At 41.0% G+C, this 20,283-nt stretch overlaps 1 protein-coding gene across 6 annotated transcripts in view; it reads left to right on the top strand.

Moving 5' to 3' along the window:
- ctnnd2a (catenin (cadherin-associated protein), delta 2a) overlaps positions 1–20,283 on the top strand; it is a 268,642-nt gene that overhangs the window by 89,820 nt on the left and 158,539 nt on the right. For all 6 annotated transcript variants that reach the window (XM_064333165.1, XM_064333164.1, XM_064333163.1 and 3 more), the window contains one exon: positions 2,596–2,708. In XM_064333165.1, the coding sequence (XP_064189235.1) occupies positions 2,596–2,708 (113 nt within the window). The remainder of the gene's footprint in view (positions 1–2,595; positions 2,709–20,283) is intronic.

Here is a 20,283-nt window from a genome sequence, read left to right as displayed (position 1 = left end):
CCTGGTTGATATAAGCAGTGGTGTCATATCTGGTTAACAGTGTAAAGATGCAACCATAGACTGTAGAAAAAATGTGGACCAAGTCACTCTGACATCACCCATTGACTTTCCATGGGCTTGGTGAAAAGTGTTTTGAAACCATGGAAGTGCAGTTTTACCAGGCACTGCCATGTTGAACAAACTGGAGCAGTTGGGAAAAGGAGGTACTCTTATATGGGCATGAACTACAGGCTGAGTCTGGGTCATATGCTAAGCAAGTACGATTGACTTACATTGAAACGGGGGGCTGATACACAGTTACTTGGGCAATCGCACTGGCGCTATTGAGCAACATCTCTGGACAAGACAAGGACATGAGCTTCAAAAATGAAGCTCGGTTTGGCTGCTTGGATGCAACACAAGCCGTAGAGTCAGGTTCTACAACACAGTGTGACTCTGGCCTCTTTGTGAATGGACAGTGATGATATTAGGGAAGCGATGAAGTAGGTGAGGAAATGGGATCAAAGGCACAGGTGTTTGGTCAGTGTGATGTCAGCAGGAGCGATATGTCAACATATGAGAACTTGAAAAGTGGAGAGTGGGCGTGTTGCATGAGATGCTTGGATAGGGGAGCAAAGAGAGGACTGTGACATCTGGGAAGACCTGTGGATGGGTTCTTTCTGAAGTGGTCCACAAAGGCAAGAGGCGGTATAGAAAACAGTTTCCCTGTGAAGTTGATGGAGCTTTGAATTTGGGACTGAGAAATAGCACTTTCACAGGTTTAGTATAATAGTGAACATTTCAGCATAGGACAGTATGCACAATGACACACTTTATTATTATGTAATATTCACATTCTTATTCAACTTTTGTATTCTATACTACTGCTACTACTACTACTACGACTACTATGACTAATAATAATAATAATAATAATAGAAAATGAACAATAGTAACAGAACCAGAATATATTTTCGACACTATTGCAGTACAACAAAGATTTTGGGTCTGGCTGATATGATTTGATTGAATAAAATTAAAGTCCTCAGAAGCTTTATTTTCTGTTTTATTAGCGGCCACTAATTAATGATTGACAGCAACGATCCTGTACCTGCTGTTTGAGTGCTTATAGCTGCAGACATTTGATAGTGTTGAGGGTTAAGGTTTCTTGTTCTAAGCAATGGGAATCAATTTGGAAGAGCAGTACTCATTAAATCCTGAAATCCAGTTACAGTGTTGTGTAGCTTTATGGTCAAACCGTGAAACTTTTTCTACTGTGCTCCTTAAAAGCGCCATATAGCACAACTTCCAGCTTGGGCAATGCTTGAAAATAAATGTTTTTGAGTACTCCCACGAGTCAGCTTTTGGGAAATTGCTAGCCCAAGTGCCCCTCCAAGTGTCACAATGTGAGCATTAAGTGAACTCTCTTTGGCATCAATCTTTTGATCTTTTTATGCATTCACATACAGTAATTGCGTTTGTTTATAACATAAGGCACCAAACCACACAGTGTTGGCAAGAATAATTGTTAAATCAGCTATAACATATTTTCACAGAAAATCTTCACTATTATTCATTATTGTTTAAAAAAAAACATACATAATGTACACATTTGTTTGACATTCCTTCCCCTCACCCAGCGTCTATTGCAGCTTCTAATTGCTTTTATAAAGGTAAAAATTATCTGTAATTGCATAAATAGTCAGGTGATTGACAATCCAATGCCTTCAGTGACCCCACAGGGATGTAGTGATGCAAGATTAAATCATTCTGGGTCACGTGCCATAGATAAACTGATGTCCCTAGCTGTTGTTTCTCCTAAGGGGTAATTGTCCTTAACATGAACATGCATAACATAGTGGCTCAAGTCAGCCAAACACATTTCTTTTGACTATTTTTAAGCATCAAAGAGAGTCTACACTTGTGGCAGTGCATGAACCAGGTAATATACTTGTCACATGCTCAAAACATTGGCTGAAGCTGCGTTATTTCTATACGGCATTACTTTCTGAGTTGAAATAATGAGAATGAAGCATGGACCAAATGTTTTTCCCCAGGATTTTTTGGTTTAAACCCATTTAAATATGACTCACCTATCACCAGGAGACTAAGTTCCATGTCTTGTTACAGCAATTTGATTTTTCTTTCTCCCTCTGGGTGCATTTTATATGAGGGTGAGCATTAGTCATAATTTACATGCAATGCTCATTATAGATAAGTAGAACGGATGTGAGCATTTTGAATGCATTTAATGTTTGAATAAAATAATACTGTAATCCTCTTGGCTTTCTTGTTTGAATTCTGAAATGTTTGAAATGTAGTTTGTTCATGGCAAAAGGAAATGCTTTTGGAATGCAAAGAAGCAAACAAGCAACAGAGCGATGTGACCGAATCCTGAACTCCCAGAGTTCCTGCAAATTCACTGTATTTTAAGAGGAGATTCTCTCTCCATGTCTCCAATGGCCAGCTGGCCTTTTAAACTTAAGGGGGGGTGGGGGTGTAGTGAGACTATGTGTGAGATTGGTTGAGGGTATGGGAAGGCCAGAGCGGTCCTGTCTGAGCGGGAGATGCTGACGTGCAGGCTGCCTCTCTCTCTCTCTCCCCCTCGCCCTGCAGGAGCTGCAGTTTGAGAGACTGACTCGGGAACTGGAGGCGGAACGCCAGATTGTTGCCACCCAACTGGAGCGATGCAAGCTGGGATCTGAGACCGGCAGCATGAGCAGCATCAGGTACTGTTAGCGGCGCTCCCTCCTCTGTCTCCCCTCTGCTCTCCTCCCCCACGCTCTTCCCTTTGCTTCATCGTGAGACTTCTCCAGTGGGACTTTTTATCCCACTGGATTGCTAACCTTGTGCTCGTCTGGGGTGACACTAATAGCAGTCACTAAACCCCAAGCACTGTCTTTCACGCAAGGCTTCATGTAGTGTCCAAGGTCTTATTTCAGCAGATTTGGCTATACAGCCAATGCTAAATGTTTTATTTTTTTTTATAAGCTTATTTAAGCCTGCCGCATGTGTGTTACATGTTATGACATTCATGACCTCATGCGTCACCGTTCCTTTGAAAAGAGATCGATGGACCGCTCGACTCTTGTTCTCTCAGTCGTTGAATTGCGGACTCTCATAGCCGGGTTGATGGGTAGCGATGAAAGAAGAGGGTACTCAGCCTCTCAAGAAGCCGGGATAAAAAAAAAAGCCGAGTGAGCAGCGCAGGGACGATGTCAAACTGCAGGGACTTACTGAGCATCCTGAACAATCCTGTTGGAATACATTACATGCACTGGCTGTGAGCAGAAGCGAGCTGCTCTTGAAGTGGCGTGTGAACGGCGTGCGGGGGTGGGGGGTGGGGGGGGGGGTCGGGCTGCTTGGAGCCTGCCGCTCCAGGAGCCACCGGGGGTTGCCAGGATGGTTTCCACATGAGAAGAGCAGGTCTCGGGCTGCCTCGCCGGGGAGGGAATTAAGTGCATGAGGAAGCAGCACCTGAGCCCTCGCTCGTGCCCCACCCCCTCCCCGGCGCAGTGGCACCGCGGGCCCAGCTCATTGGCTCTCTGTGCACACGCGCCAGGGCAGAAAAAGAAGGACTAGGGGGCAGACCAGCATGATTTGCTGAAGGACCCGTGGCCAGGGTGCCGCGTTCCCCACGTCACAAGGGGAAAGTGCCTGAGCCAGTGCCTGCATCCATGCATGCATTGCCCCGAGCGCCAATAATTGTTCGCTTGCCTTAAACTCAGTGCCCAAAAATGCATTAAGTCAGCTTTGTTTTGGAGGCATCTCTGCAACTGAAATAATAATTAAAGGGCAAGCAGGGGTGTAGATTATTGAAATGGCTAATTATGCTTTCCAATTATCAGTATGACCTTGTAAGGGCCTTAAGTGAGTGCAAATTGTTTTTGTACAACTGAAATGACATTAACGGGAGAAGAGAGTAGAAATGTCAGTGTCTCAATTTTTTAATTAGTTGTTTAAGATTGAAGGCTTCAAACTTTAATAGCACTTTGGCTTAATTTGCATTCCTCTCAGCTGGGATGTTAGAGACAGTGGGTGTTCATGAACAGCCCCGATTGCAAGATAATATGACATAATATGCAAGTGCTTAACGGGGCACGTTGAATGTAACTCTACATCCGCACTACTGGTCCGCAGTCAAGTCAGGTATGAGCTTGCCAAGGTCCAACACTTTGATCTTGCCTTCAGAGCTGTGCTCATAGCAAGTTCTCAGCAAAATCTTTGAAATGATGGAAATTTGATCTGTCGCGTTTTTGCAAACAGCCTTTTCCATCTGCGTTACACTCATGTGAGTAGGAGATACCTTCACATTTCACCTGCACTTCACCATTCCTAACTCTACATCAGTGGTAACCAACCCTGTTCCTGGAGATCTACTGTCCTGTAGGTTTTCACTCCAATCCTAACAAAGCACATTTCAAGCTAGAGATCGTGTTGAGCTGCTAATGAGTAGAATCAGGTTTGCCAAATTAGGGTTGAAATGAAAACCTGCAGTAGATCTCCAGGAACAGGGTTGGTTACCATTGCTTTACATGAATTTCCCCCATGAGTGTTCCTCCATTTATTTTTGATGAGAAGTACATAATTGATGAAGCATTAATTGTGGGACATCATTATGTTGACCTTTTTTTCTAAACTATTAATCCGCTGTTTTATTAATTTATACAAAGATATGTGGAGAAGCAGTTCCCTTTATGGATCATAAAATGTTGGAAAGTTAAATGCAGAATTACTGTACTGTTTGGTTTCTCTTAAACCATTCTATTAATTGGTTTATTTACTTTATTTCCTTTGTTTACCATGTCCCTTCAGGATTGCTGATTAATGTCCTAATTTAGTTTCACTCTCTTAATAGGAACATAGCTAATTAGCTGTTAACTACCTGAAGAGTCATTTCACATTGGAAAACTGAACTAAGCCTATTACATTGTTATTCGCCTGCGTGCTCAGGATATAAACAGATGTACAAGATTTTCGATATTAATTTTGCTTTATATCTTTCATCATTTTTTGAAATATGTCATTTAATATCTGTTATTTGTGCAAATCCTAATCTAGCACAGGTGTACAGATGGTCATGCAACTTGATATTGTCTGGAGAAATTAACTGTAAAATTTAACTGCAGCATATTGATCAGAGGTACAGCAGTGGTGCCCCATTTTGAATTAGAACCGCTGGCCTTTTGGTTTCGCGTCTATCCCTCGAACGACTGCCTCACAGGCGCCTTGCCTGTCAGTGGGCGGCGGGGCGGGGTTTGAGCCGCGCGTGGAGCGCCTGAGGGAGCCGCGCGGCGGCGGAGCTGTCGGAGATCGCAGGTGGCCGCCGCGTCGCCCTGTCACGCGCCGGCTGCTTATCTCAGGCCTCTCCCTCATCCAGACTCAGACGCCTGTCCATCCGTCGCGTCTGCTTTCAGAAAGAACACAGGGCAGCCTCTGAGGAAGCGCAGCCCAGCTTTTCTCTGTGTGTTTCACGGCTGCTGACGTGAAAAGGTATTTCTGGAGAAGAGGAGGATCAAAATGCACCCTACTGCTCTGCTTATTCTATAGAACAAGGCATCTGGGACAGTCTGTAGGGAGTGTGGGTGTGGGAGAGGTTGTAGTGGAACTGCATGTGAGACAGTCTGTAGGGGGACTGCATGTGGGACAGTCTGTAGGGTGACTGCATGTGGGGCAGTCTGTAGGGTGACAGCATGTGGGACAGTCTGTAGGGTGACTGGATGTGGGACAGTCTGTAGGGTGACTGCATGTGGGACAGTCTGTAGGGTGACTGCATGTGGGACAGTCTGTAGGATGACTGCATGTGGGAGAGTCTGTAGGCCGAACAACTCTCAAGCCATATCCCCCATACAGGTGGGGGTTTTATTCCCCACCACGGCACCATTTCAGTTGTGTTACCCTCCCTGCTTTATACCAGCCTGAATTAAAGTAAAAAAAAAATACTAAGGGTGGGCAGACATGTCTGCTCTCCTTCTTAAAGAAGGCGTACGGCAGCTGTTAAGGCCTTAAACTTGGACATCCTGAAAAAACAAGCATCTTCATCTCAAGTCTCAGGTTTAGATTGTTACAATGCACAGTGCCCAGTCCAAAACCAGAGTACTTAGCATGAATTACTGCAGCTACATGTTTGCCAAAATTGTGTTTCACACCTTGCGGGCCTACTTGTCAGTATCCAATTAGTCTGCAGAAGTGAAGCATGTTTATGAGTGAAACATGATTACTTTTTGGACACTTTTATTGTGTGGGTTCTTTCCAGGTACACTGAAATCTCTGTTTTGTCAGAACCTTAACATTGTGAGCTTTCAGCAAACCATAGAGGTAAAGAAAAACACTGCAAAGTTCTTTTTCTCCCTTTTACTAAAACTTACCATAAAAGAAATAATAAAATAATGTCCATTGAACCTTCTTTGAGCCTGTATTGATCTTTTTACACAGCATACAATATTTATTGAACATAAATCATGGACTTCCTACACAATATCATTCCCACCCTCTCTTCAGACTGTGCCTGTTTCCTTGTGGTGGGATAAGGGAAGTCCCGACCGGATGAGCAAGCCAGTTTTGATGCCGTGAGGGATGGTAGCAGTCTGCTTGCTAGACAGTCCATTTTTCATTATTTTCAGATAATATAACAGACAAAAAATGGAAACCGAACCGCAAATATGTTAATGTGTTCGCAGGCTCAATGGATTGTGGAGTGATGATATCCCCCTTTTCACTGTCAGACACAACTTCTGTTATCCTTGTTTGTTTGGTATAGATGAAATCAATAATTACAGTCATTCATTTCGAATCGCAGTATCTAAAGGAATGCTCCTTAATTATATGACATAGTTCATTTTGTCATCCATCGTGACATAATGCAGCTACAAATTTTGTCAGTTTTATAATGAATCTCTGCCTCAGAAGTGTCGGAACCACATCGGTCATGATTTGCCAAATGGTTTATTGGTGCCTGGTTTGAAATTAAGTTTCTTATAAAATTTTATTATTTTTGTAGTTCTTTATTTCCTTGTGCAGTTCTGTATAATTATTTTGTACTTTTTTTTAGATTTCCTTGATTACTCCATCATTAGTGCATGTGAGGTTGGCTTGGAGCCTTAGAAACATGTACTGTACCTTCTTTTATGTTTCAGCTGATTTTGGCTTGCTGTGAATGTTGTTTTATTCCCAACTTAAGAGTGGATTTATGTGTTCAAAATTGCAAGGCAGTTCACAACCTACTTTTCTGTCTACTTAAAACCTGCATTTCAGGGTCTTACTCATGATTGACAAATCCAGTTATCAAACATTCTAGCTTATATTATAACTTCTATGCATACAAATTTTGGCGGTTTGGTTTCAACCTGCTAACACCTACTTCACATGCATCATTCTTCTTAATAACCTTTCCCGAACCTAATATTAATACAGGGTGTAGTTGAAATTATATATTATATCAGACTGGCTATCTCTAATCTTATTTTCTATTAATTCAAGCGGGCCTTTCTTCAGACGTATAGTCACTGATGTCCATACATATTTTTGAAATATAACGTTGAAGGTGTAAGGGAGAAAAACTGTTCCATTTTGAAATTATACTTACTGAGGGAGAAAAAATATGGATATGTAAAATATGGAGCTAAGTACACCAAATGATTCCTGCTTGTGTCTATACCCAGAACAGCAAGCCTTTCTAATCAGAGTAAACACATTTACCAATGATCATTAGCAAAATGAATCCCAACAAATCTGCATTCCTGGAAAGCGTCTAAATCTTCCCGTGTAAATGATGAGGCCTTGCTATTGTACCAACAACAGACAGCGCAGCAAATGTATTTATGTGTTATTATGGTTTACAGTATGTTGTGTCATGAAAGGCATGCAGATATGCATTTTTCTCCTTTAATCCTGTTTATTGCAAGTCACACTTAAATATTCCAAAACAGACTTAAAAAAATCACCAGGCAGGAGATTAAGATTTTCTTGTCTATTGATGCATGGAAGTAGCATCTTATCTGTAGTGACTGTCGTGAAAATATATTTCTACAATTATTTTGATTGGTTTCTTTTGCAAGCATTTAGTTAAATCATAAATATAAATGTGTGTGCATATTCAATTGTAAAAAAATATTATTATACCTGAAATACAAATTAATATACAAAACATATTGGTATGGTGAGAAATCATGATACCCCCAAAGTAAGTTAAGTAGTTTAAAAACTTTGAATATGCTGAGACTTTTAATCCATTGTAAACAGATTTTCCCATGCTGTGTGTGAAACTCGGGGGAATGAAAGCCTGACCTCTAATGGAGGATTTCCGGTACTGACAGCCACGGGTTTGCCACTGCTGCTGGAGCGCTGCTGATGTGTGGCTGTGTAGTTAAAGGTCATCGCTGAATTAGATCCACAGTAGCTACTGTTTGTCATGCCTGTTACTCTGCAGGCTGCAAATCCAGAGGCAAAATGGTGTAGGAGAAACATGTAGTATCGCACAAAGTTACAATAAAACAGAAGAGGATTCTGCACTGGTTTTGGGATTGTGATTTTTTTCTGCTCTAATGTTATTATTTAATTTTAAACATGGACAATTGGAAATAAGAGCAAGTCAAGTGGGTATTGTTTTGTATCTGTCCAAGGCTCCAAGTACCACATATATGGCTCGAATGAGTGAGCCTTTCTGTAAGTTATAGGTCTTTTAAAATGTGAAAATCTGTATGGCTACCAATGCAAGCAGATCTTGCTCAGTATTCAAGATAAAGCCATTTGCTGCAATATGTCTTAGTGTTATACTTGAATGTGAATAATTTAGCTTTGGTTGGGAGGTATCCGGCTATAGTTTGTATTTGACATTGCTTTGTTAGAGAAGTGAGTTAGTACGGACTTCCCCTATGACTGATTCTCCACGCGGTACAAGTTAATGCAGATTTCTGATGCTATTTGTGCGTGTCGTGAGCATTATGCAGAGTGACGTGCTGCTTTAAGAGCCTTAGCATATCTGTTTAAACAGGCTTCTCAAGCAGAGGATATTCTCAAGCTGCTCATTATTTACTGTATGATCATAAGGAAATAAATTACTGACTGGATCAATTAACTAAATACTCTAAAACATAGCTAGGTTTATTCCCTTGATGTACAAATAACATGAAAAAAGCATATATTTCTGACAGCACTGGGACGTTAGAAAGTTCCTCATGACCTATTTTGCATAATATACATTGCATATCAATTAAACATTCATACTTGGTTGGGGCAATTAAGTATCTCTGAGTAAAATTCATATTGCACCATGTCTTCTACAATATTCATCTTAAAATGATATATTGTCCACACTTGCACACACACACACACACACACACACTTACACACACATACGCACACGCACACACACACACATACGGGCACAATGTAGCATCACATTTCAAGTTCTTTGGACATAAAATGTGGGATTCATCTATATGTGCCTTTTACGAGCACATGATGGTAATGCTTGTCCCTTTTCAGAGATACCCTATGTGTGCACTCGTGCTTAAATCATGTGAGCTTCCTGCTTTGCTTTGTCATCATCATCAGTCATGGATTTTCAGCAATTCTGTGGGGCACAGTGTCAGTCTCCTGTTATTTTGAGCATTTACCCAGGTGCTTAATGTCCTGCAGTTTGAACATAAGCTAGGATGGTGCAAAAGCAGTCTTCTGAAATAAGTCAGTGGATTTTTCCCTCAAGACATGACTGTTAAAGGCTTGTCTGCATTTACGTACTATGCATTTGCATTTCAGGAAGGATGCTTAGGTGAGGACTGCTTTTGGATGACAGTATTTCCTGGTCAGCGGGGCTTCGCAGCGTGAGTTGTGTCAACAGACAGAGCCGCTCCCCGGTCTTTTGGTGGCCAGTGGACTGTTTTCATGGTGGCAAGGTGGCCTCTTTAATGAATCGTCTGCAATGAAGCCATATTGTGCACCAGACCCTGGGTGTCCCACTGGAACACCTGCTCACACGGCTTAGCCTGTGTACTGCGTAAGATCCAACTCTCTCCCTGGGGCGCGGGATGCTGTCTCTAAACGTTGTGTGTGGAGCACAGTGAGAGAACATTAAGAAAAAGCTGTCAAGCCTGTTTCGCTGCCAGTTTGCTCTTTTTTCATATTTTTAGCATATAGGGCAAACTGCTTGAAGGCAGAGGCAGTTAATTTTTTATTCAATCTGGACAATCGTGTGCTGTGAATCAGCTTTGTGTAGGATTGTACAGAATTGAATTTCTGAATGTATGGTGAAAAAGTCATGCAGCACAGATCATATTACAATTTGTAAAATGCCTAACACTTTAACCGTACATTTCAGATATTTGAGAGGTTGCACGATTGGGATTGGGTCCTTTGGAGCATATGTCAAGCATATCAGTTTCACTGCATGTCCTTGTAATTGTCAGATTCTGTTAAAATAATCCTTTGTGTTATAACATCTGTATCAGTTACCATGCAGTGAATAGAAAACGGAAATGATGTTTGGAAGTTCCCCTGTATAATGGCGTAAATGCTACTTAAACCACAAGCTCATCTGGGGCTGTAATAACTGAGTACAGCTTTATGTTCAATTTACGAATGGCATTACTGGTACAACTATATTGTTAAAGTCATTCCAATTTCACTGCCTTAGAGATGCACAGACCCAATGATTTTCAATTATGCATAGACCACAGGGTGAATGGACAGCATAGCCTATTATAAGGACTGGGTATTTTTATAAGATAGACTTTATGTCTAAGGATAACACAACATCAACCGTAGGCCTATAATGTTAATCTTCCAAGCCCTGTTTCATCAGGCTGTAATGTCGGTATGTAAAGTTACTGCTCAGTTAAATGTTTCTGTATGCTTTCAGTATTACACATTGCAGGCTTTATGCCATTTGTACCTCAACAAAATACCACATTTCGATCAATACATATAATGTTACATGTAGTGCATACCAAGAATAGCAATTCATAAACTTTAAATATTCTGCTTTTATCGAATCGTACAGGCCTAATAATTGCCAGGTCTGCAAGTATGAGTGAATATTAATTCAGGGTGAAAGGAACAAGGTTTGGAAAGGCGAGACGTTCAAGCAAATCGTTCCTGTTCCTCTCTGAGTCAGCCATGGGGAAGGCGCATTGATTTATCACTGCCTTCGTTTCCCAAGCAGAGTTAGCAGTATTAGTCTGAAGCCTCCACGGCCAAATCTGAAGGTTGATCCATGGATCACTCTGTAGGGCAGATGTCAGCATATGTTAAGCCTTGGTTGGTCTGCGCTGCTTCTTCCCGTTAGACAGAGTAACAGGAGGTGCTCGGTCCTGTCGACAGACTGGAAGCCCCTCGTGGGTCTGTTTGCTTCCCTGCCAAAGCTATCCACAGCTTTCTAAAGCACGTAAATCAGATACAATCTACTAGACCCTTCCCATTGATAACCACAGTTGGCGAGGTTAAAGACCTGTGCCATTTAACTCATGGATTGGTTGTTTTAAGTAACGAGGCAACGGAAAAGAAACCATCTGTTTTTTTTTTTTTCATGAGGCAGGGGCCCAATTGAATGGATACATTTTAGACTGATTAGGGATTGTCTGCTGGCTGATTGTGCCGGTGGTCAAGGTTTCATGATACAGTTAGCGTGTAAAGAGGGACCATATTGATTTAGTTGGCCTATCTGTCACACAGTGCACCCTGAATAACGAGATGGAGCTGAATGGTGCCAGCTTAAATCCAGTTTAGTTGCGTAGACCTCAGCCAAGCCCAGCTGACATAAATACTCCGATTCCACTCAGAAATGTATGGCAGTTATCCATGTGTAAAGAGCTCTCTCAAGAATTCCAATGCAAGGATACTTCAGAGAACTTTTTAGTAGGAGATGACCATCTGTCTCGGTATAGAACCGACTATGCTTGTTGTTTAAAAATATGTGTTGGTACTGCATTGAATGGGATGCATATGGCTATTCATTATTTAGAAACAGATATGTGCTCTTATATCTTTTTTCTAAATTCACAAAATGTAATTTACTGAAGGTTGATAATTAAATAAGCGATGGGCCATTTTAAAATGTGTCCTTCATTACGAACAGGGATGACTTTTTGTGAAGAGCACATCTGAAGTTTGATGACAAGGGGTGAATAGTGCACATTGGGCTGTACAAAAGAAAAATGTGTCAGGCAAAGCGCCTCTTATTGCCCATAAATCTTGCATATAATTCTTTTGGGAAAACAGCAACATAATTAAAGGCGTTTCCCATGGATGGCATCTAGAGTTCATTTGATTTATGGTATCTAAAGGAGTCTTGTCTGGCAGTTTAATTCCCGGTTACAGTGTGTAGTGCCAGCTGCGGGGAGCCGGGCCCTGGCTGTTTGAGTAAATTATAGTGATCAATACTGACCCCAGATGCCCTGCAAGCAGAAAAGAGTGGTAATCATGTTCTCACAAACACTGATTGCACTGTATTGATTATTTGTGTGCGCAACACATGCAGATTAATCACACATTTTAACGTCGAGGTCGGAAACGTGTTTGGAAATAAGAAATGCAGAATAAAGACAAAAAAGTTAAGTCTTCCTTCCTTCCCTGTGGGATAATCGTAAGTGCATAAATTACCATGTGTATTGGTGTCGTTCGCGTGGCTGTGTGACATTGTTCACTGAGGATTAAGTCCAGTTTACTCAACGTAATGGGTGCCTCGGGATTATTTTACTTATTAATTGCATGTTTGGAAAGCGTAGGATCTGTGTCTGTTTCAGTATAGTCCTGCATAATTTGTGCAACTCTAATTAAAGGTATGTTTTGTCTCCCCGGATGAGAAACTTGCATTGGACCCCAGCTTGTTAAAAAAGGCGAGAAAACCAGGTTGCATAATGAAATAGTTTTTCTGTATTTTTGTACTAAAGCCCTTGGACTAGATGAATATCCAGGGGAGAGTCTTTGCCCCATTTCGCTTCTGAGGTCCCAAGCTGAACTGCAGTAGGTGTCCCTTGGTTTGTGTTTGGTTTGATTTCACTGTTATGGGCCCACAAACATCCAAATAGTGACTGTAGAACTGAGCAAAAACTCTCAGGCTCGCTTTTATTTGACATAATTTTGCAAATAAATTTTGTCTCGACTCAACTCTTTAAGAACACAACTCTGATTTCTTTCCACTGAACCTAAATAGCCAGGTAATGTGGTGCATTTTGGAAAGTCCTGTTCAGTTCATGACTTGAAAAATGCTTTTGTTCTTATTATTCATGTTCAAACTGTCATGAGTTAGAGAAGGAGGACAAAATTCTAAACAGATCTTTAGAAAGTCAGGCGGTAGCAGGGCTGGAATTTTCGCAATTTGAGGTAAACAAAAAAATGGACAAACAGGTGGCATATAAAGTGGCATCGGTTTATTCATTAAGGACCCCTTTCTTGGATCCCCTGCTTGCGCTGCCAAAGCTGGTATTTATTCTCTGAGTCAGCCCGGTGTCACCGTGTCATGCCAGCTAGCGTGACAGAGTGTTCGATAATTAAATCATAATGGAAGCGTTTCGCAACCTTGCATTAGAGCCGTTACCGACCAAAGCGTCACTGCCTCTCTGATAGACGCCCCTGTCATTTTCCACCAAGTGGCCCCTCCAGGGGCGTAACATGCTTTGGCTCCGCCACCGGCATGCGGCGATGAGACCTTCAGAGTGGCTGTAATGCTGACAGTGACGGAGAACCAGAACTGCCGTTTGTTTTTTATGTTCTCCCCGAAACAGGGCAATTGGAGCGAGTGGCGCACTCCTTAAATTAGGCACGTTAACTGCTAACATCAGATTAGCCTACCCGAATCAATAAACATAAGGTCATCTCCATCTTATCACCATTCGGAGAGCAATTAAAATGACCTATTAGCAGATGGTGACACATTGTTTCACATTCAGGGATGCGGTGTATTGATGGAGTCACATTTTAAATAAAGGTCACTCGAGATGTGGAGCTGTTAAGTGTAACTGAAACGGGCCTCGCTATAGTAGGATTTCAGATCCTTCAATTTTCAGCTGCAAGTGTGCTAAACATCTGCTTGCTAAGATAGCATGAAAACTGCGACAGGAATACATTATTTCCACCGTTAAACCTGTACAGACTCAGACTCAACTAGAACGGAGCTGTGTTGCTCGCCAGCTGTTATATGTCACAAAGAAATTATTATTGGAGAAAATATTTGTAGATGGGTAGCAATTGATTTTAAAAATTGCAGTATTCATGTATATTGACTGATTAGCGCTGTCTGCTTTTGCTGATATAAGAGCAAATTTTGTTCAGTATTCAAAAGGGTTTGTCTCAGTAATTTTTCAGAGCACAGATGTGAGAGCTAAGGGCACAACCATTTAACACAGAGGACCACATCTGTGCAGTTTTATGTTTCATAATAAAAGCTGCTTTGAGTCAACTTTATAAAAATGTAAATGCGTAAAGAACACTAAAAAGAGTAAAGTACCGTCAGAATATCTGTGTGGTTCAGGTCAGAGCAGTAGCAAACGCATAGAATCTTTTAAACATAGTGCTGTCTCTCAGTTAATTAGCTTCAGACTTGTTATCACAATTGGTCTAGACTCTAGATCGTTGAATCTCCCGTGGTAGTGGCTCCTGCATGGCTTTTTCACATCACTTCCACTTCAGGAAAATGCACTGATTAATTTATTTATTCCATTTAAGCTGATATGTATGTGAACTTGCTGGTACACTTCCATTTCCATAACATTGTTTAAACACATTGTGTTTAAAGCAGCAGAGATCTGTGGAGATTTTGTTATTTGATGAATGGATTTGTATTGTTAAGACTAAGAGACCAGTGAAGGGGGTCAATAACCAGTGCAACTTGAGTACAAATAAATTAAGAGCAAATGAACTGCTTCAGATATATTACAACATATCAATGAAAACTGCTACAATGTTTATTTCATCATATGTAAAAAAATATATATATTTTTTCAACAGTTCTGTATATGAGATGTGCTTGTAAACAGGCATCACATTGCATTTTACATAGAATGGCTTTTGTCCCAATGAAATGGTCCATCATAAAGGTGACAGAATGTAAGAGGTTATATTGGTCAAAAGTAAGTGAAGTTAGATTCATGGATATCAAAGCCAAATGCAGCTGGGATGCAGAAACCAGCCCTTGAGTTCTGTGCAGTTGTCATAAGGTCTCTTCCCCAGCACAAAACACAAGCTTACAAATGGAGGTTGCTGTTCTAACAATGTAACAAATCTTAGTGCTTATTTCTTGTACATTAACACTGACACTTAGCAAGGATTTGGAGGGCACTCGCTGCGTGAAATGAGCCAATAAATTATTGACACAGACAAGCTTGCAGCATCAACCTGGATACCAACTTAACTGTTTGTATTTCTGTGAACCTTTTGCATTTCTATGGACTGTCATCAAGGAATAGCGTTTGTACAGAAAAAGATTGTAACGTACATTTTCAGGAAAAAGGAAAACAAAAAAAACACACCGATGCAAAATGAAATTGACCTCTAGTATTCATTTGAGGGGTTTAAATAGTCTTGGCTACTGTTGACTCGGAAGAGCTGGCCCTAAAGGCAATTCCAGAAAGCCGCTCTAATTTCCAATGTAAACGCAAACTGAGGAAGTAATTATTTATCTTGTAGTTGGCAACATGCTTAATTAACCTTACTGATGAAGACAAATGTAGAAACATTTGTTAATCTGATGTCCTATCTCTCTGGTCTTGATCAAGATTTATGATTGAGAGTTTAAAGTTGTCGAAGAAATGTTTGCAGATAATGGCCCATTAGATGTGTGTAACTGCATCACCTGTCTTACTTATGCTAGCAGTACAGATGCACACCTGCCATCAAGTGGATTAAAGTACTTGGACTGCTGTACGATCTCCACAGCCAGATTAAAGCCCACCAACATCTTCATGAAGTATGAAGTATTCTGGATACGTTGCCAGGGCATCAAAAGTGGGATAACTACCACTAATATTTAAATGACACCATGTTCAATGGTATTTCTGGGGAGACAACCAGCTTCATATGGACATATGGAGTTCTAGATGCTTTGCTTTGTTTACTGTCACCACTCTGTCACTGTGATGTCACGCTTGAGCTGCAGATCACTAGTCACTATGTGAGTGCAATGGCATGTCCTTGCTTTGAATGCTAAAAGCTTACTTTGAAACCTATTGATGGATAACTCACCGCTTTGGTTAGTGCAAATTATGTTGATTTGTTTTGTTTGTGACATGGCACATTTACTCTGTGAAAATGGGTTTATAATGAAATGACAAAATAGTGTGATAATATCAGTCTTCCCTAATATCCGAATTGTTCGGTTGAATGTTTTACGATCTCTTTGCTGGAGCAGAACATCCATTACGTTTGCCTTAAGTCATTCGGAAATACAAACTGAGAAAGCTTTTATTTTATTTTTTTTTCTATTGGCTTTAGATGTTACCTTTGCCTTGTTTACCTTACCAAATCAGTAAAATGATCTGCATTTTCATACAATATATGTAAATGTAAAAAATAAATAAATACATTTTCACCTTGTTTGTTTGATTTATACTAGTTTATTTTACATATTACCAAAAGATATAAGAGATGCAGTAATGAGCAAAAAAAGGTAATTATAGGAGTCATATTAATCAAAGGGGTATTTATACAAAGTTGGATTAAAAATAATAAGATGAAAAAAAGACTAAAAGTCTTTTAGTTCTCATAGACAGCCAGTTTGTATCCACGTGGTCCGAGTTGTAATAGTAGGTCGGAGGGAAGTTATTGGCTGTTTGGGAAAGCGTGGACAGAACAGAGGAGAAGCTCCGCTGTGTGATGCTGCAAGCCCGTTCTGAAGGAGGTGTTTATTGCATTTATTATATCTGTCAAAAAAGAGCATCTGCAAGGAAGTAGCAACAGCGAAATCTCATTAAAAATGCAAATGCGCGCTTATCTTGTCCAAACACTAGATAGCGGCTGAGCCCAGATAAGGCCAGCGCTCTGCCAAGCAGTGCATAAATCTGCAAGCTGTGCTCGTGTGCGATTCCTACTGCGGGAGCACTTGGGCTGATGTAAGCACTTCTCTGATCCCCGTGGCCTGCCACCTATTAAGTTGTAAAGGCCCTCCGCATTTCGTCTGAAGCCTGAACCAAATGCAATTTTTGCTCACTCCACTTATTTACGGCGAGGCTGTGATCCCCTTGTCAGCCGTGCTGCTGAACATTAGTGTCTGTTGAATAATTAAGAGCATCAGTGACTAACCTGGAACTTAAAGGCCTAATGCCTCGTTGGGTCCGGCAGCCTTTGCTCCGACATGGTGGGCATTGCAATGAATCACTGTGCTTTCTCAGGCGTTTCCCTCGGACACTTTCATTTGTAATCACTGATTTGAATTAATTAAAAATCATTGATTGCGTCTCAATTTGCATTTAATGCTTAGCCCTTGCCTGGAGAGGTGGTTAAGCAAAGGAGCTTTAATCTGGGCAGAAAGTTGTTTGTTGTCCTGACAGTGTTAAATCTGTAACCCACAGATAAATGATTTATACTGTAACACGCTACATGAAACTTGTGGAGAAGAAACAATGGATAAAAACTGCTAGAAACCTGGTGGTGTAAGAGTTCATGAGTAGCCTGTGAACTGAAGCATTTTTGTAGTATTGGATGAGGAATGTATAAAATCTATAAAATGTGCATATTCATGAATATTAGTGGTTTTCTTTGTGCATGGAGATATGCTAGAGGAAACTATGTCAAGCATATGCATGGCAGTAAAGGAATAACTTTCAAGCTGGGTGTCAACCTGGATATGGCATTTTAGCTGTTTTTTCTCTCACTACATCTACAAAAGTTTTGAAAGTGTTGCATGAATTCTAATAGAGATCTTTAACAGCCCTATATATAGAGCTCATTAAGTAATTTATCCCCTGTGTTCAATATCACATATAGACATGGAACAAACAGTTGGATTTACTGGAGTGTACCTACACTAACCGTGTCTGTCGCTACATTTTTTTAAGGTTGTTATTAAATTTTTTATGAACACTTAGCAGTGGCTCTGGAAGAAAGACAGCTTGGCTTGGATCATGAAAAAACATCATGGTTCAAGGCAGCATTTGAAGGCGTCATTTTCACTATTGTCACTATTTTTCACACTTGTCCTTCGTAGACATGTCCCAAACTGAAGTCATCAAAAAATGCATCCCTCTAAGGTGCCTTATTTTGGTCAAATTTGAAGGCAACGTCTGGTGCATCCTTCAGCTGATGAAAAATCTCTGAAAGTCATCTCCTCTAAAATTATGTTTTTTTCCACTGTGTCTCCCTCTGAGTGTCTAATTTCAACTGAGAGGAGAAATCCATAGCATTTATTAGACTAGCATGGGGGAGTCACATTTTCTATAGATGATATAGTTTGGCCTCATATTCCGAAGCAAAATTTCTGTTTACTCTTTTATGAAAGATCTCAATGATCTTTTTTACTGCCAGAAGCCATCAATGGCAAATTTGAGAGGAAATACACTGATTTGGTTGAAAATCCATACAGTAATAGTGACACAATTTCCTCAGGCCTTTGCAGAGGTAAGACTTCACATCACAGAGGAGACCATTTGGACAGATGTTACCCGCCTCAATTTAAGTCAGAATCAGAGTGGTGCTCCATGCCTAATGACAGCAGGAATGAAAGCATGAGCAACTGCAACTTTGCCTCCGCTGAGGACGAGAACAAAGGAGGAGGATATGCTGAGGTCAGCAGGAGGGCATGCTCCGATTGGCCAGGGAATTCCGTTTTATACACCACGTACGCGTTAAAGCAGGATAGAACGTCAGAGACCTGCTGACTGAGAAAAGTCACGGTCCTGCCTGTGCTCATGAAGTGTGCGCACGCGCGTGTGTGTGTGTGTGTGTGTGTGTGTGTGTGTGTGTGTGTGTGTGTGTGTGTGTGTGTTAGGTGTGCGCCTTGGGTTTTAGGGAGGGTGGAGGATGGAGTAAATGCTAATTGTTTACATTTTGGAATTTTTAAGGAGAAAATATTGCAGATTTCTAAGCTCTCGAGTGGAATAACTGGCCTTTGTTTGTGTGGTTAGATCTGATCTTTGTAGGGCTTGTTTCGTTAATGAGCTGTGTGGCCCAGTCCCAGTAAGTCCTACTTCTTGCACAAGCCAAGTGACTTTCAAATGCATTCATTAAAGCCAGTCCAGGGCTTTCTCTGACTGCAGCATGCAGCCGCCCCTGGGATGACGCCCGCAGAGCTCCAGATTCCACTTTTACATCCAGGGTGGCCTGAGGCGATCTGGGACAAACGATGCAGTAAACTCATCTCATCTAACACAACCATCCCTGTGCCTCACTTGATCTCCTCCTCATTCCCTGCATCAAGTGCGCTTGCACGAGGACCAGCAGACACTCTCTCTAAAGAGGTAATGTTTCTCTGTGCTGGAAACAGTTTTCTATCTCAGGTTAGGTTATTTCCTTCCGCCCTTGGCTTGATGGAAGCTCTTTCTAACCCTTCAAGATTTTTTTCATCAGTCTCGTGCCCATATAAACAATCAGGCAATCATTGTTCATCACATTTTTCTCCAATACTTTGCAAAAGAATTATTTTAGTCTCTAATGTGTCATAGTCTCTAATCTGTCATTATGGCCCATTTAGCTTTTTTCCCAAAAATATAGGTTATGATAGCAGCTAAGTGCAGCCTCTAGGACAAGAGTGTCCGGTCGTATCCAAAAAGGGCTGTTGGTGCCGGTTTTTGTTTTAGCCCGGCACTACAGCACCCGATTCAACAAATTAACTAATAATGGTCTTCAGTCAAGACCCAGATAAGTAGAATCAGGTGCCTTCGTGCTGGGCTAAAACAAAAACCATCCACACTTTTTGCACACCGGTGCTCTCTTCTCTTTGCACCTTACCATGTCTGGTGCTTCTATCGCATTTCTCTACCCCCACTTTTTGCCCTGCATGCTTTTATCCCTTGTCCATGCAAAGCTTGAGCGGGCAAACTATTGTTTTTTTCTCAGATATAAGTGGAGGGCACCTGAAACAAGGACGCTATCATTACTTCATGCTCTGTCTTTCATTTGTTATTTCTTTATCTTATCTCTATCTTTGTCTTTCTTCCCTTGAAATATTCTTTACCACTTCTTTTTTACTCTGCAATCGGAGTACAACAGACCACTTCAACACATTAACATTTGTCTCTCTTTTCTTTTGGAAGCCATTTGCGGAAGGTTTTTTTTTTTTTTTTTTTTTTTAAAGCTTCCGCTTTATCTGGCTTCACTGTCACTGTGTTACTCAACAAAAGCCGTTTTTGGCCAGAAACCTTTCTCCCCTTGGTCCCC

This window comes from Anguilla rostrata, chromosome 4 (assembly GCF_018555375.3).
Source record: "Anguilla rostrata isolate EN2019 chromosome 4, ASM1855537v3, whole genome shotgun sequence".
Lineage (NCBI taxonomy): Eukaryota > Metazoa > Chordata > Actinopteri > Anguilliformes > Anguillidae > Anguilla > Anguilla rostrata.
Note: the sequence above shows the minus strand (reverse complement) of the source record. Positions and strands in the feature narration are given on the sequence as shown.